Here is an 18,641-nt window from a genome sequence, read left to right on the forward strand (position 1 = left end):
CCAATGTAAAACCTTGGTGTAAAGTAACTCATTATTTTTTCTTATAAATAATTGTGCTCGTAATTGCCACTCCCCCCACTTCGTCTCGCCCTCTCGCTCGCCTGCAGCAGCGTGGAATGCGGTGGCATTACACAAATTGTAATGAGATGCATTTTTCTCTCGCCGCTTGATCATCATGATGATTGCATTTTTGTCCTTTGTAGCTGCATTCATTCACCAGTTTAATTACGACTTCGCTCCTCTCATCGAGTTTAATGACAATAATTATCATGGACTTTTGTGGTTCTTGGGACGTATAGGAACATGCATATTTGCCGCCGGGATTCGGGAGGGCGGGGGAAGGGTTAATTTATGACGCTGCCGAGTTTGAATTGAATCCCAGCTCGTTAAGGACAAAAGAGGAATTAATCCTGAATTGCGATGAGTGATGAGGAAAAGCTGTGAACTTTGTAATTTTCAAATTTTGTAAAATTTTAGTCTAATAATGGAACATTGGTTCATACTTTGAAGAAGAAATGTCTGAACAAAAATCACTCCAAGAGTTTCATGAATATGCAAATAAGTCCGAAATTTTTTCCGTGGTAGACAAATTAATTTTGAGTATATTTACATATTTCCAATAAATTTGAAATGATTACTAACAATGAGATTTACACGGCTATTTGTAACGATCGTAACGTTGTGAATTCACCAGTGTCAATTCAAAATTATTATGAGTGCAGACTTACGGTTTGAAAAAATCATTATGCGAATCGTAATATTTGCGTAAATCGAAATCCGGTATGAAAATATTTTAAAAATCGAATACCTAATTAACCATAAGGTTTATCACTTTTATCGTTAGAACTTGAATAACTTGGGAAAAGTTTGAAAAATAACTTACAAACATTGTATAATTCAGGAAAATGAAAAACGTAATTAATCCAATTGTTTATAAACAAGGTCCCAAAAAATGGGAAAACTTAGTGGGGCAGTGCAATCTCAACTAAGAAATAAAATTAGATTGCATAATTTTTGAATCACTGCTCTCAGAAATATATCCCATTAATAATGGTATTTATGTGTTTCTAAAATATAATGGTCCATTATATATGATCTCAGTTTATTTAGCACACTTCTCTTTGACTAGTAAAAACTCATTAAATTCTCAATTAAGATTGGAGAATTCATGCTTCTGCAAAGCAAAATTTACAGTGCATCCAGTGAAAATGATATTGAGAGCGGTGATGCAAAAATTCTGCAATCTAATTTTATTTCTTAGTTGAGATTGCACTGCTTCACTAAGTTTTCCCATTTTTTGGGACCTTGTTTATTTATAACTTGTAACTTGTAACTTGGGTTGTCAACGACATTATATTTGCATCCAGAATAATTTTACTAAATTTTTAGTTTTCAAAATTGAATAGCGTCGTGATTTCTTAACCGATTTCGGTCAACTTGGTTTTAAAATGATCCGAAGGAATCAGCGTAACTTTTTCCAATAATTTAGAATACTGTGATGCTCCAAAATTGAACGGTGGATAAAAATGTGACTCCGAGTGCAAATTTTTGTTCCTTTTTGCCCATAACTTGAGTAAAAGTCAAGATTTCTCTTAGTCGGATCAGAAATCGTTTTCAGGTTCCCTAACAATGATCTGTGCAAAATTTCATCAAAATCGGTTCAGAAATGACTGACTAGGGATACCTTTTCTATGATAGTTGAAAAATGAGTTCTAATTTAACTTTTTGCATGCACCATCCTATGTTTTGATTGCAAAGTGAAACATTTTTCTGCAAAACCAATTTGCCAATTTTTTAATAGCCTTCAAAGTTGGCGAAAGTGGGGGTGGACTAGACGGAGTGGGAGCGTGTGGAGCTGGGGGCGTACGTGCCCCCATCTTTATCATTTCCTCGAGATTATAATTATTGCGTTCGATACTTTCAATCTCCCATTCCTGCGATGACGATTCTTCGGAAGTTGTGTCGGTTTGAGCAGCACTGTCACCGTAAATGTCAATTTCATCGTCACTGGTAATTTCTAATGCATCGAGCGTTTCAAATGTACTGGTTGAAAAATTTAATTTAAAAAGTAAATTTTCGATTAAAATCAGTCCTTCACTTGCTAAGTCGTTTAGATTTAAACCACTGTCAATTATAGGTACTCCAGCCGTGTCATATTTTAGTTTTACTAATTCTAGTAATAATTCGCACACTTTAATGATTTTCGCAATATTTAGAGTGGTAATTGCTAATATGATTACTTAATTGAACAATTTTCAGAGAAGTTTTAACAAAAGAGAAAGAGCTGATGACTAAAATAACAACAGGATTTAAGTATTTATTTGGTGCGCAAACTGGGCAAACTGATCTTACCACTTCGCACAATGCCATCAGCATGCATCATTTTTTTCATTCACTTAACTAAGTTTTCTTACAATTAATTAAATTTCAAGTAAACATAAGTTACTAAATTTATCAAACATAAGTTACTGATGGATTTCCTTGCGTCATACAGATGATAGTGACCGTCACAGGTGGTTAGGGTATAGTGGGGGGCACGACCGCCCCCATCTCCACACGCTCCCACTCCGCCTAGTCCACCCCCACTTTCGCCAACTTTGAAGGCTATTAAAAATTGGCAAATTGGTTTTGCAGAAAAATATTTGCACTTTGCAATCAAAACATATCATGGTGCATGCAAAAAGTTAAATTAGAACTCATTTTTCAACTATCATAGAAAGGGTATCCCTAGTGAGATATAGAATTATTTCACTTTTTTGGGGTGGGGTAAATGCATACTTAGTAAATTTTTTTCGTTGTTAGGTATTTGCCTCACTAAGAAAAAAACACGAATTTTCATTTTATGCATTATTTAACAAATTTTTCCACCGTGTACAAATTAAACTTTATTACGGTTTATATAATTAGGCAAATAGTTAGAATCTAAAGACTAATTATAAAGTCTTTGAAATTTTGTACACTCAAAATAAAAATTTGTCGAATCAACACCGCCGGTGTCAATATATGACTTAACCGCCTTGGTTACAATGTTGAATCCGAGTTATGATGATTTTGATACCGGTAGTTATAATGTTATGACCGGACGGAAAAAATTCATTACTACTCGGAATTACAATTGTAACCAAGGCGGCTAAGTCATATATTGACACCGTTTTGTTTTGAGTGTAGAAAAAAATCAGCATTGCAAAGCTTACAAACTATGTCGACACGAAAAGGAATTTTGCATACTGCTCAAAGCTTCTTAACCCCGTGTTTTTAAAGTTACTAAGTTTTTACAAAATTTGAATAAATTTTCACTGACAAATCATACATATTTTTGAACACAAAAACACACACAAAACACAAAAACTGATTGATTTTCACGCCGGCTTAAAAACATGGAAAAGTAAACATTATTAGAAACCAATTGGTATCTTGCAAAAGTCCATAAAAATAGTCCACACATTATTGTAAAGTTTTCAAAAGTATTCTGATAACTTTTACCAATTTTATAAATATATGACGTGAATATATAAAAAATCAAACCAAAATTCCCCTCAGACTGTTTGATTTAGACACCGATATAAAATATTGCGAAAATATATATTGCATCATAGCATAACACAGATAATGCAGCCGTATTGGTATTTTAGTAATTAAACTAATTATTAATCCGATAATTATTATTTCAATTTCAGAGTTTACCTTCCCTCCAAATTCTGATATCTGCCACTGCCATCGACTCGACCAAAAATCCCAAATTTCTAGAAACTCATCCCCACAAAGTCTCATCTCTCGGATGCCACGAAACCACCACCTTCGTCTCCGTATCATCACTAATTACATTCGTTAACTTTCCCCCTCACCGCAGAAAGACCAGAGAAAGGAGAAAAGAAACCAATTAATTCAATATCCTCACTCGTGGTCAAACTAACAATAATCGTGCAACATGATACCAAACCACTACGAAATCACGAATCACCCCCTAAACTAAACTAATTAGCGCCCCGGGAATTGCGGAATGCCCGACAAAATAAGATAAATTCGGCGCAAAGTGCGTGTCCTGTCGGGATTAATTAATAAATTACGTAAAAAGTGAAAGTTTTCATGGACAAAAAAATTCAAGTTCATTTCCTTCGAGAATTCCAATTAATTTTAGACCCAGGAGTTTCAAAATGCCCCCAAAAAAAGTGCTAACAAACTTCAAAAAATCGTGTCCTACACCTTTCGAAACTTCAGAATCGCGCAATGCCCCGCAAACCGAGATAAATTCGTCGCCAAACTGCGTGATTAATTAAAGTGAAAGTTCTCCCACGCAAAAAAAACCGTGTCCTGGGAGAAATCCAATTAATTTTCCAAAATGCATCTTCCCACCATTATTTCGCTGGTTTTAGTCCTGTTCGTCCTCATCCCCCCAGGGGAGGCATGTCCCCTTGTTTGCATTTGCAAATGGAAGGGTGGCAAGCAGACGGTAAGTAATTAATTACACATTTTCCCTCCATTTTAGCCTGATTGAATTGAAATGGAAATTCAGAGGAGTGAAGTCCCACTCGAGGGGAAGAGTTGGTTCCTTTGTCGGAATCATATTTAATTTCGCGGGGGAATTTATCGAGGTTGATTGCATTTTCGAAATATTGTAGATTCCTTTTATTAATTAAGTTGTTCGAGAGAAGGGAAAAGCAATATTCGGCCAGTAACTAAATTGAACTCGAGAGTTGAGCTTGATTGTGAATGATTACTCCACTTAAAGCGTAAACAATTAGTGAGCACACTCTAAATGATAAGATTAAATGCAATTATAAATCCACTCTTGAGAAATATTACCAGCCTGGTTATAAATTTCTGCATGTAAATATGAAAAATCCACACACAAAAAGCTATGAAAGATATACGGGAACTTTCACTGTTTAACCTTTAACAAGAATCAGGGAGAAACTGCATAATAAATTTCAAGGAATATTCAGAAGGAACAATTTTATCGTCATAATTTTGTTCCCGAATTTTCAAGTGTGTGAAAGCGAAGAGAGTGCGTCGAGTGGTGTATGTACTCGAGCGGAGTGTGTGTGACGAGGGAGGAATAATTAATATTTCGGTTAAAACCATTGATTTCAGTAATGCTGTAAAATGAGGCGGATTTATTCACAATTTCATATCTGTTCAACCTTGATACGTATTTATTGTGGTGCAGAAACTCCCATGACCTTCCCTTGACATTCCTGCCCAAGAAATAATAATTACGAAATTAATACCATCGCTATAAATAAGTTTAAGTTCCTGCCATGAGTTACACGTACGTTCAGCTTGTGCATGGACGTGGATGGCAATTTGCCATCAGCTAGCAGGTTAGTGACCAGACAGCCAGCGTACTATCAAAATTTATGAAAAACTCGTCAGTATTTCCAAAACTTCTGTAGTTACTGGAAATCGTAAAGTCATACCAGTGGGAATGCGAGGGGACCTGCGTTGCAAACTGTGTCGACATTCTTCTCACTGTCCATCTGCACTTTGTAAACGTCCTTTTGACATTTGATGAAGGCCTCGGCGCCCTGTTTTCACGTTACAAATCAGAACAATTTTTAGGGAATACTTGGGAAATTTCTACACTGGTTTCATGTATGTAGAAACTCACTCAGATCTTTATAACCCAGTAATTTGTGGACCTTATTACTTACCGGAACAATTTTTTCATCGTAGCAGGCGTAGAAATCCTTCGCGACGGAATCGGGATGGGTTCCAGCCTCACAAAGTTTGGCGTTGATGGCCTTCGTCCACTCGATATCTTCCAAGGCTTCGGGCTTTGAGAACAAAGCGGCGAAACTGGCTTGTCCCAAAAGAGCGACCAGACCCAAAACGACCAAAAACTTGGACATGATTCCAATTTTTTCTTACAATTTCACGTTTAGTTCTTGCAGAGAAGATGGAATGATAATGTGAAAATTATGAAATTGTGGACGGCTTAAATACCAATGTTGCATAATTGGCCACGCATCCAGCAGGATTCATCCACATGACAGAAAATTTGTATATTTGATGAGATGCAGATCCACAATGCAGCACATGTCCCATAATTTGGAGAATACAATTAGTTTTGACGTCAATTATTGAGCTAGCAAATCAAATCTGCTGGAATTCTATTCAATGTTTTGTTTTGTTACAAAACTTGGGCGAGGTTGGGGTGTAATTGTTAATATTTAATCAACTGCAGTGTTATGGGCAGATTCACGTCAACCTTCGCAAATTCAAAACCAGTTTCATTCCGAATAGTAATAAGTCTGCTAACTCGATCTCATACTACTATTTACCAGATTTACAAGTGCAACTTGGCTACGTGAAAAGATTAAGGCTGAAATTTTTAAAATTATACTACAAATTAAGTACATAGTTTGAGACAATTATGGTTTCTAAAATTCAAATTTCCAACATTCTTCAATTTCATGAGCAGATAGATTTTACTGAACTTGTAACGAATTCGAATTTCGCGAACTCATCTTTAAATTGTTACCAAACCGGTAAAACTGCAAAATTCCATAAAAGCTTGGATCCTCTCCAGCTAAATTTTTTATAGCTCCATTCTTGGGATTTTGAGTTCTTGGAGGCATTTGCATTCAAAGAGTCACGATGCGGAGTTTGTTGCTCCGACTGGATCGTTCTTAATTCGATTAGAATAATGCTCAGATGCTCGGAAGAGTATTTTCCTGTTCTCGAGAGGACTGCTTTCTCCGGGTGAAAGTTAACTCTGGAAAAGGGCAACAAACTCGGGACTAACTTTCTCCAAAAATTCCAGCCCCTTTGTCACCCATTCAGGTGGAAACAATCAAATTACTTCCACTTCAGTCCGCATTGTAGTGCTCCTTGGAAAGTAAGCATTGTTGATTAATTAGTCACGAGTGGTGGCGCGGAATTCAAAAGGACAGAAAGTTGAAGAACTTCAAGTACACTTATGTATTTACACGGGGGGAATGTGGTAATTAAATTTGACAGAATTTCAGCCGTAGTTTTTGACTAGGCAGACAATGAAACTGGGAGACAAATTGTTCTAAATCAAATTAGACAATTCACTCAGATCTTTTTACAAAGATCCGTAAAATTCTTCACAAATTCATAACGATAATTCAACATTTGAAATTTAACCGGCATAAGCAAAAGCAGATTGCAAATCCAGCTAAATAATATTCTAACCTTACACAGATCAGTGTAATTGTTGCGGTCAATTGGTTTATAAAAATTTCATAGAGTTGCATAACTTTAAGTAACGATTTTTCATCGAAAGGAAACCCTGGGTTTGGATTATACTTATGTAAAATTCAAGCAATAAAACCATCACATGCTAAACGTGAGTTTATACTTGTTTCACTCCTAGATAATTTTGGTAAATACAAACCTTTAGTATTTCGCACGATTTTTACCATATTTTTTTTACACCGGTGCCAAACTGCTCTACAATTATACGTACGTACAAGAATTTCACTCTGGTGGGTATAAAATTTGAACGTCACACTATTCACAAAGATAAAGTAGTTATCCCGGGTAACAATTCTGCCCTCAATTTATTTAGAGTTGGGCCTCCATCAACGAAAGGATTTTCATTAAAAAGGACTGTCCATTAATTGCATTCACAAGAGAAAGTCGGTCGTCCCAACCACAAGCAGGACACCCACTTTCTGTGTCTTCAAAAATCCCCGTTCATCGCTGACGTAATTAATGGACAATCCCATTTTGATAGTGCTCTCACCTGAACATGAAGATTTATCTCGGGCGACAAAGATTGAGCCAGTTAAAGGATAATGAATGAATCCATTTAGTGCAGGTTGCGACACTAACGTGCCATACTCCCGATTCGGTGCGGGCACATGAGTATATCTCCAAAATGCCCGAGTAGGCAAATCTTTACCACTTTCTCCTCCGAGAAATGCGATGAATTAGAATTAAGAAAGTTGTCGAGGAGAGCGCGTCGCGGGTCTATAAGTTACCAGATTACACCTTGTTTTACCACGTACAGGACATCAATCTCCCCCTTTTTTACACCACTTTTTTCTTTAATCTCCATCAGGGAAAGGCATCCGTCACGATGTCAGAGACGAAACCGGGGATGGAGATGGTCTGCATAAAAAATGGCCACTTGATTCCAAACTGTAAAATTTGCACGTGAAAATCTAGACGTACAGACGTGTTAATTACGTATACGTTTCTTAATTTTTTACCAATAAAAATATATAACATGTTAATGTGAAACGGTTTAATTTGAAGTGACACAAATCATAAAATTTTTCAAAGAAAATTAAAATGTTCTACAAATATGCTACATAATTTTTCAAACTTGGAAAAAATGCATTAAAAGTATGCAATTCAGGGCAAATTTTGTGGAGCAACGTAATCTTGCAACAAAATCTTCATCATAATCACGGAATATAACTACAGAATTCAAAATTTTATATGTTGGCCGTGCTTTAATTTTGTCAAAGTGGATTTTTACAAATGAATTTGCATAAATAAATTTGGTACGTACAAAAGTTAGCGTCAATACCAAGCTTAAAATTTAGTTAACAAAACCGGGTTACATAAATGTCTGAAATTTTTCCCATATACTTATTATCAGACCAAAGCATGATCCTCCTCCCACACTGGAGAAAGTTCAACTTAAACTATGTCATCGTCTAATCTATTGCTCATAACTTTCACTTGCAGCGTTCCCAAATCTTTTACAAAATTTCACAAAATGTCAACCAAACAAATTACTCTTAATTGTGAAAAGTTAAATAACAATAATTTTTCCAAATTCCAAAAAGTGCAAAAGTTGACGTGAATACAAAGTTTAGAATTTATAAAGAAATTGCGAGGTAAATATTCATCCAATTTTTTTCCGACGAGGCCAGAGCAGTGGAGAAAAGTTGTGTAGATTTAGTGGGATCTGAAATGTATAGAGAAAGCAGGAGGAGAAAGCTTAATTTTTCCTTACAACTATTTTGGGGGGATTTATGCCCGTCTTAAATCCTGTCATCGTCTGATCTATTGCCCATAACTTTCACTGGGAAACTTTATTGCTACCTCGTCTTACTTTCTCTCTCGTTAAAGTAAAACTCATCCGACTTTCTCTCCCCGAGACCGAAGGGAGTCCCATTCCGCGGACACGCAAAACATACTTTCATCACTGCTTCCTCCCTTTTTTCTAGACACTTTCTCTCCAAATGCGGGTTTTATTACGACTTTTATCCTTCTCCTTGTTCAATACGAAACTCTAAATAATTCGGGAATACATGCTCAAATTATTCACATTTCTTGTTTTTTTTAAGATAAAGGTTCGTAAAAAGTCAAAATATTCAATTAATTTTGACAATATATGTAAATTCGTTCGAAGAAGCATCATTGTTAGCTGTAGGTTAACGCCAAAATTCAATTTTGTACATTTTTCCTAACCTAAAATTAATCGAAATAGATTTTGTATAGCATACTTCCTTGTCACTTGTAGAAACAAATATTAAATTGCTGACTGTCATTTACTTTTGAATTAAAAAAAAAGAAAGTTACCAAGTGCCACGAATTCAAATTAAATTAAATGGATGAAAAAAATACACACAAATCGATCACATAGATTCCAAACTTTAGTTAACCACCCTAAATAAATATTTTGGCTTGTTTAATTACGAAAATAAAAATTACAGGTTAAGAAATAATTTTTTTGATAGTAGTTATAAATGGTTAAAAATCATTTTTCAATTTTCTCGCTATACGCAACTAATTTGTAGCTAAAATATTTTGAGGTGAATTAGTCACCTAAAAATGTTAATTCTATTTAAAATCTTAATTTGAAACGTTCACTGTAAAATTTACAGTACGGACACATTTACAGTGTAAATGTGTCCGTTTCTGGTTGAAAAATGTGTCACAGGAAAGTGCAAAATTATGAATGGGGAAAGTGCGACCAAATTATTTCCCAAATAAAAAGTGCTTTATTTTTCACTTTCCTTAATAACGAACACGTTACACATAACCGATACCGATCTGATGATACCAACTTTTAAGAAGTTTTCAAACTATCCCAACCAACAAATTACGGTTTATTCCATTACCCGCCAAATAAACGTAATCCGCTTAAGATTTCCCGATTTCTAAAGAATTTGATGTTCACGACAAACCAAAAAATTATAATTTGTCCCTTTTCTTTTCAAACTTTCTTTATCGATTGCGTTTTTCTCTCACCCAATTTCACCGGGTTTTATTTTCTTTCAAAATAATGAGAATTTAGGATCTGAGCGAAATCTGGTCGGCTCATCTAACTTGAAAAAGTTGAGAAAAGAACAATCTGAAAAAATAAGTGGCTCCGGGACAAAGTAGATTCGGTCCCTTTTTCTACTCAGGCTTTCTCCCACGTTATTATTGTTCTCTCTCCCACTTTTGATCACACACGATACATACAACCACACTCTCAATAATGCGGTAACGCAATTTTCAGAGGGTGTTGGCACCACCACTTTGGTAACGATTTATTACCAAAGTCAAAAACATACTTATGATTCTACCAGTTAGAATTAATATCTCTTCGTTCTTCATTCTGTGACAAAATTGAATTTGGCGGACAATTAAGTAACTAATTCAGTAACCAAATATGCACTGATTTACAAATCTGGTAATAAACTCTATACTGTTTAGTATATTTATATTCAAATTCGATACAACTATGGGATCGATTTTTCACCTTAGATCGAGTAATTGGAATTTTATACCCAATTATTTTTACCCCACGGTAGCAAATCCTTCCCAATTCAAGAGAAGTACTCAACTTTGGTCCGCATCTTATTTAGCGTGCAAAAAATAATAATAGAATCTTCATCTCGACAACGTTATCTCGTAGCGTCGTCGGCTTTCTTTTTGTCTCGGTTTTCACTTGCAGAGGAAACTGGCAACCAATCAACTTTCTCCGAAATGGAAGACGGGATTATCTCACAGATCGAAACTTTCCTTTTTCTCAGAACTTCGATAATCTATGTTTCCATCAGTGCTCAAAGTATTGATTGGCACGGACACCCAATTCGCATTCTCGTTTAATTCGCGAATCCACAGAAAGTATGCCGCACCTTCCTGTCCAAATTCGGTAGCAAAGTAATCATTACCAACGCGACTTCTCCAACTTTTGTAACAGTTTGTTTGACAGGAAGCGTACCTAACTCATTTATTTCGTGCCAAACTAGTCGGATGTTACCGTACAAGTATTGAGCATCAGATTGCCCCCACATTATTTAGAGTGTCAAAATTATTCCTTAATTTCAATATCGTTTGGTCCACAAAATTTCAAATTTCAATATTCCCAACAATTTATACGGAAACTTGTGTCATTATAAATGTAACATGACTCTCACATTCGGAAACTCCACGTGTAAACGTAAACGATACAAAATTAATGGGAGAAAGTTGGTCAATTTGGCCTCATCGTGTCTGGACAATATTTTTTATCTCCTTCTTTCGTACAAATATTGTTCCGGGAGCTTTTTAGGCCACCGCAAATCCACTCCTTCACCTGACACGGGTTCCAGGCGGGTATTATTTATGGTCGGTCTTACGCAACTGGACTTGTGTCCTGTCCATTACCACGACCACCTACGTAACGAACTCTCGTGTAACAGGGTCGTCGTGGTCTGGAGAAAGTTGGTTGTCGGACGAAATAACGGGATGTCATATGGACAATCTTTATCTTTCCTTGGAGAGAAAGTTGTCGTGGTGACGGAGAAAGTTGCGGGTTGTAAGTAATCCTCGCAAAATTGGACAATCGTGTAAAGACTCGGGTTCATTACGTTACGTGGCACATATTTCTTAACGGTAAAATGTGGCACAAGGATTGTGGTACAAGTGGGAGGCCATTTCTAAGATTGGGAAAATTAAGTGAGAAATTATTTTGTAATTGGGATGTCATAATTTGGTTGTTGATGATTAAAATAATCTAGTAAATAGGGTTTCCGATGACTATGCTCGATTAATCGCTTGCTGTAATTAATTATATTGCAATATTTACATTCATCTAAATCTAAACATTTTATCACTTTTAAAAAAAAATTTTATCGGAGGTTTAAAAAATAAGTAGAACTTTACCAGTTCTACTTGAATTACTCGGTAACCAATTCGCATAAATGAAACGAATTGCCCAATAATTTTCAAAACTTATTTGAAACTTTATGTGCTTGTGCTACCAATTTTTCTATAAAAATATATTTTTGCTCGCAGGTATCCTGTCGCAACCAAGGTTTGGACACGTTGCCGGACGGGATTGACCCCGAGACGCAAGTGCTGGACATATCCGGCAATAAGTTGGGCGTCCTTCCCAAACACGCCTTCGCGCGCGCGGGATTGCTCAATCTGCAGAAAATTCACGTTTCAAACTCTCGCCTCACACAAATTGATGCGGGTGCGTTTTCCGAGCTGATAAACCTGGTGGAAGTCGACCTGAGCGATAACTACTTGCCCGCCGTCCCCTCACTCGCCTTCAAGGAAACCCCCTTCGTCAGGTAGGCAAAATTTAAATCTTTAAAAAACCACGAAACATATTCACACAAAGAGGTAAATCAGGGTTGCCCCTCTTCTGGGTGGGTCATAAAAACAATGAAGACCTCCAACGATTTTGCTCAATTTTTTATATGTTGTGATACAAGTATCGAAGTGTCATCCCCGTGAATTTCATGAAAGAGGCATGCCTTGAACTCCCGTATTAATTATTTTAGTGGTGGGGGTTTTTTACATGCATTTAAATGGGAGAAATGCATGTACCAAAATCATGCTAGGATAAAATCGGTGAAGACCTCCAACGATTTTCTTCAAACTTTGCACACTTACTTATTATATAAGTAAGCATGTTTTAGCAAAGTTTGGTGAAAGAGCATGCCTGGTTCGGGTGAAACATGAATAAATACGCAAAAAATCATGCAACCCATCATCATTTTAATTAAAACTACCAAAATGAGGGACCAAAAAGTGAAAATAAATAAAAATAATTCCCATCCCTTGGAGTTCACTTTTGCTACCTTATCTGATCGTGGATTTCGTCATATTTACCTGGATTTGGAGCAGTTTTCATCATTCTAACCTGGACCTGGAGCCGATTTTATCATTTTTAAATACGGTGAGTGGTGGTTTTGATATTTTGGTGGGTTGCGAGAAGGAAAAATCCTACTCTGGGCCGAAGTGAACGTCAATCAGGGGAGAAATCCCTTTATTGACGTGAAAGTAAGCCGCAATGCACAGTTTTTTTCTGCCAGCTTTCTCCCTTTCTGTGCATTGTCATGATCTGAGGAGTAGGTGGGGAGGAGCTGGCTACTTTTTGATGTTGTATTGAGTACAACAATTACATTTCTCTGTTTGTCTCGCAGACATAAACGGAGAAAGTCGTGGTGCCGGTGGACTTCGGACTGTGTGAAGGGGTGCAGTGATAGTTTGAGGTAATTATGCTAATGTTCTTATAATGCTGTTAAATATGAGTTCATGTATGACTATGATGAAATGCAATACATTTTCTACCAAAACTATTTCAAATGCTAAAAATAAAAAATAATACTACATTATTTAACGCATGTTGGTTTATTAATTGATAATTGAACAGGTGTCCAGTTCATTGATCAACCAGCATGGTGAAGTTTACATGTGCAGTTTGTGACTCACACACAAGCGTCCGGAGAAGCATGCGCCCAATATCAGAGCAACAAATGTGGACAGTACTACCAAATGCCATGCTAAAAGTCGGAAAAACTGCAAGACTCGATCATCTCATCTGCAGTGGTTGTCATGGTTTCATCAGGGGCAGATTGAGACGAGGATTAAATGTAGACCTGCAAGTACGTCTGAACCAAGTGGAGACTTCCCGATCTCGTAATTTTCAATCAAGACATCATGTGGAGGAGGGGATACAAGACCAGAACGATGAAGACATGCCTAACACCAGTAGTGATCATGAGGTGCCACATGATGAAGAGTTAAGTCAAGCTATGGTCATCGATGCACAGGTCCCGGAAGATTCTTTTGAGCAAGATGTGCGCCAAATCCAACAGCACGACCCAGTTGTAGAGATGCCGGGTATTCCATCAGCTTCGTCAAACGAGAATCGGTGCCTTATTTGCAAGACATCAGTTCGGACTCGTATCAAACGCCGAGCCATTATTGAAGTCTTCTTAAGACGAGGAATCCTAATTCCTGAAAATAATAGATGCTGCAAAGACCATCTGGAGGATGAAATATTGAAACCGGAGGACATGGATGCAATTGAAGTTGAAAAGCCTTATTCGACGCTTACAGGAAAGCAAGTGGCAAAATGGTTGACTACCTTAAGAAAACTTGCAACAGAGAAAAAATTACCCATTGATTTCTCCAAAAATTCGTCATTCACCAACTCGGATTACGAGATGTTGCTAGGAGTATCGATGGCCAGTTTTGAAATCCTACTCAAACATTGCGAAGGTCCCTTAAGGAATAGTCCAAATCGTACTATTCGTAGTGCATTGGCCATGTTTCTCATGAAACTTCGACTCAACATTTCTCAGAGAGTTCTTGCATTCTTGTTTGGTATTAAGAATCAGTCCACTGTATCCGAAAGCATCTCAGCTGTCCTTGACGCCCTTATGTCCACCTTCGTTCCACTTCACAGCGGCTACAACCACATTACTAGAGAAGACCTCCATGAGAAGCATATGAGAAGATTCTACACAGAAATACTAGGAGTACCGCCCGAATCCTTGATCCTTATTCTCGACGGTACCTATATCTTCACTCAGAAGGCATCAGACTTCAAGTTGCAACGTAGAAGCTACTCAAGTCACAAGAAGAGAAATCTTTTCAAGCCCATGATGGTTGTTTGTCCAGACGGATACATAGTTGAAGCTACAGGCCTCTTTTATGGAGATTGTGGAAACAATGATGCGAACATATTGAAAAAAATGTTGGAAGAACATGAGTCCATCATGGTAATACTAGAAGATGGAGATGTCCTAATCTTAGATCGAGGTTTTCGGGACGCGATTGAAGAGGCAGAAAGCCAAGGATTGTCTGTGTATATGCCCGAATTGCTTAAGAAAAATCAATCACAATTTACGACGTCTGAAGCTAATCGTTCGAGGCTTGTAACTATGCTCCGATGGGTAGTCGAATCTGCAAACGAAAGACTGAAGAATAAATTCAGGTTCTTTGATAACACAATTGCAGCCAGTTACTTTCCAAAGCTACCGGGATTTCTTAAAGTTGCTGTTTCAATTCTTAACGCCTTTTCTCCTCCACTTTTTACTGAAAGCGATTGGAACGAGCAACTAGTTGAACTTGTCAGTTCCCGACTTGAAACAGAAAATTCTGTCCAGATGTTAGTAGAAGAGAAGAATCTACAGAGGAAGAATGCGGATGAGGATTGTGTACTCGAGTTCCCTCAACTGTCAATGGAAGAATTAAAAAATATTACTCTGGGCCCTTATCAAATAAAGATTGGAGCGTTGTACAACAATCAACATGCACCATCCGGATCTGGGTATGAGTTTTTCTTCCATGAGGAAATGGCGGATTTAGTACGAGCGAAGTTGCAATCTCGGTTCTGCAAGCGTGGTCACCACACCTTGTGGATTAAGTTCATCCCATGGGGACGTAGACCAGAAGCAATAGTAGGGTGGTACTGTCTCTGCAAAAATGGAGCAAGAACGCTTGGGTGCTGTGGACATGTAGCTGCGGTAATTAATTCACCTTACTTTCAAACTTGTTTATCATCAGCTTTAGCATAACGTGGCTTCAGGTACTTCGTGGCTTCGCTACTTGGCTCTGGATCGATTTGTCCCGCCCGCTCACAGAAGACAGTTAGACTTACAAGGGTACATTGACGCCACTCCAATCCAACAAGTTCCCTCGTCGTCTCAACCTGGTCCTTCTCAACGTGCTTTAGTGGAGGATATCGTCCAATTGGTAGATGATTCTTCCGATGAAGAGGAGTTGTCGGATTTCGAAGAATTGCTTGATATTTAAGAGTTATTGCCGGACAGTTTGAATTACCCATTCTACAGTCATTTGTATTAAACCAGGTTTGTCGGCTTGTGAGTTCTGTTACATTTTTCTGTGCTCTATTTTATGTACGTTTGTTGTAAAATGCTATTTTGCAATTTTGTCACAATAAAACTATATTGTAACTAACCCGTAACCTCTGTAGTTCCAAAGTTGATTATAGATGTATGAAAATATCAATTAAATAAGTTACAAACTATGCTAAATATTAATATGTACATATTTACAAATACATACATATGTAGATGCTTACATGTATAGATACATACATATGAAGATGCTTACATATTTAGATACATACATATGAAGATGCTTACATATTTAGATACATACATATGTAGATGCTTATATATTTAGATACATACATATGTAGATGCTTATATATATAGATACATACATATGTAGATGCTTACATGTATAGATACATACATATGAAGATGCTTACATATTTAGATACATACATATGAAGATGCTTACATATTTAGATACATACATATGTAGATGCTTATATATATAGATACATACATATGTAGATGCTTACATATTTAGATACATACATATGTAGATATACACACATGTAGATGCATACTTATATAGATACATTCATACATATGAAGATGCATACATATACTTACATAAACATCTTAATCTTTTACCAGTAATTTTCCATGTTTGGTCGGAGTCCATCTAATTATTCAAACGACCAAATTCCGCCAACTTAAAGTATCACAGCCACCGAGAAACCTGTGTAGGCGGGCTTTGCGAAGTTACACAAGTAGATGCGACACAGGGTAAAACGGGCAGTTTCCTTCCTGCAGAATGTCGCATCATCATTTGAAATGCATTAATGCGAGGATAGAAATGCAAATTGGCCTCATCCACGTGCATCCCTGACAACACAACTCTGCTTCACGGAATCAGCCACGGTCTGATTCTCGACCTCTATTATTCACTAGCCCAAGGAAAATATCAGGTTTCTCAAAGACAAAAATTTAAGACGGAAATGTTACCTTGCTTAAGGAGATTTTTTTTTCGTGGAAATTTAGTCTCGAAATTTTAGGTGAAAGTCGAGGAATAATCTTTCTCGTGATGATATGGGCCCAGAAGCGTGGGTTATTATTGTGTTACAACTCTCGCAAGAATACTTAACCTCGTTTCAGTCTAAAAAGCTGAAAAAATGCAGATTATTCCATTCTGTTTTTTTTGTCTGGACGAAAATAGGAAAGAAGCAGCCGTGACACGTGTTGTCTTACACTCACGATCTCGCTCCATAAGCAAATTATCTAGAGAAAGTTCGCTTTACAAATTTTTACTATCTAATAAAATTTGATGGAAAATGGAAAAAAATGGAAGAAAAAATTCGTTTCTGATAAACCTCTTTTTTACTATAAAAAACGAAACCCAGATTTGAATGTTTGTAGCCTCATTTTTTCAAAGAAAAACAGTGTTTCCAAAGCCCTTCTAAATCCGCAAAATATGATGCCATATCGAAATAATCATGAAAAGCGGGACAACATGTTGACATTAGGATAGAAAGTTTTGTGTAATTAGTCGAAGGGGAATTAAAAACTTGCTAAATTCAGTCGGACTTCAACTTTCAATATAATTTCGGTTGATCTTATTTCACTTTCACTGTCCCCAATTTTCCATATTTTACTCCATTTACGAGAATTTTCTTCGCATCCGTGACCATTTTATGTGATATGTTTCGCTACACAAGAGAGATTCCAGTTTTGCGTAAATTCAAAATGGAAAATCTAAATCTCGTTAATATTTTCGTAGTTTGAGCATAAATCGAGAAATTTGCATAAACGGGATGAAACTGGGTTTAAGGAGTCGATTAATATTTCAGCACTTGACTAAAGCGAATAACGGGGCAACGAGTGGCATTTCGTAGGAAGGACGGTGACAAGATCCAGAAAGAGGAGGAAACAGATTGTAATGGTTTTGTACTTCCTTCCGCTCGTGGCCGAGGTGAAGGCAGACAGATGGGCTCTTCTCATTCATAACAACATTCTGAGGCTCCAGGGTTGCTAAATTTGAGGCGAAAAGTGAGATTTTCGTGAAAACTTATCAAAAATCTAATACTAATTTTTCAACATTTATTTAACAAAATTCGAATTTCTCGATTTCGAATTGTTTCGAATTTCTCAATTTTGCCCAAAGTTTGTATGTTGAGTTTGTTTTGGTAATCGTTTTATAGTTGTGCAAACTTTGAAATTTGTGAAAATATTGCGCAGTTTGCGTTGCATGGTTTCTCATTAATTTGTCTGCGTCAAAGGTAAACGTTATAGCCTTTTTTGCCAGTTTTAACCTTGGCATGCTTTTTTGGGTAAGCAAAACGCCGTAATATATTTTTCGCGTTATTTTAGAAAGTGTATGTAAAATTAGATGTAAGCCAGGTGAGTGAGAAGTTTTTAGTTCTGTTGAATTTTATCGAACTTTTCAACGAAATATTTTAAAATATTTTACCTAGAGTAAAAAATATTGGAAGTTGCTACAACATAAATTGCCGAATTTAGTGGAAGTTTAATTCGAAGATAAATATATTCAAAAATAAATAAATATTTTCCACATTTCATAAAAGTTGCACGTGGGAGACGGTGAAAGTGCACCCTGTCCATGCACATCTGACGGAGTTCTGCTCCTATGTC

The 18,641-nt window shown here is 36.7% G+C and overlaps 3 protein-coding genes across 3 annotated transcripts in view; 2 read left to right on the plus strand and 1 right to left on the minus strand.

Annotated features, from left to right (window-relative positions):
* Nucleotides 1-18,641, plus strand: part of LOC110862100 (leucine-rich repeat-containing protein 24) — a 75,613-nt gene that overhangs the window by 19,300 nt on the left and 37,672 nt on the right. Inside the window, exons 2-3 of the mRNA XM_035845236.1 lie at nucleotides 3,678-4,450; nucleotides 12,193-12,473. Of these exons, the coding sequence (XP_035701129.1) occupies nucleotides 4,340-4,450; nucleotides 12,193-12,473 (392 nt within the window). The 5' untranslated portion in view covers nucleotides 3,678-4,339. The remainder of the gene's footprint in view (nucleotides 1-3,677; nucleotides 4,451-12,192; nucleotides 12,474-18,641) is intronic.
* On the minus strand, nucleotides 5,085-5,919 carry LOC110862130. The gene is made up of 4 exons (XM_022111291.2): nucleotides 5,652-5,919; nucleotides 5,418-5,525; nucleotides 5,274-5,345; nucleotides 5,085-5,195 (listed from the first exon to the last, which is right to left on the minus strand). Exons 1-4 carry the CDS (start codon nucleotides 5,847-5,849, stop codon nucleotides 5,154-5,156), a joined length of 420 nt encoding a protein of 139 aa, XP_021966983.1. The 5' UTR covers nucleotides 5,850-5,919; the 3' UTR covers nucleotides 5,085-5,153.
* Nucleotides 12,483-16,107, plus strand: LOC118433364. Its single transcript, XM_035845235.1, has 4 exons — nucleotides 12,483-13,084; nucleotides 13,332-13,400; nucleotides 13,562-15,662; nucleotides 15,725-16,107. Exons 3-4 carry the CDS (start codon nucleotides 13,587-13,589, stop codon nucleotides 15,788-15,790), a joined length of 2,142 nt encoding a protein of 713 aa, XP_035701128.1. The 5' UTR covers nucleotides 12,483-13,084; nucleotides 13,332-13,400; nucleotides 13,562-13,586; the 3' UTR covers nucleotides 15,791-16,107.

The sequence above is a fragment of the Folsomia candida genome, unplaced genomic scaffold (assembly GCF_002217175.1).
Source record: "Folsomia candida strain VU population unplaced genomic scaffold, ASM221717v1 Fcan01_Sc049, whole genome shotgun sequence".
Classification (NCBI taxonomy): domain Eukaryota; kingdom Metazoa; phylum Arthropoda; class Collembola; order Entomobryomorpha; family Isotomidae; genus Folsomia; species Folsomia candida.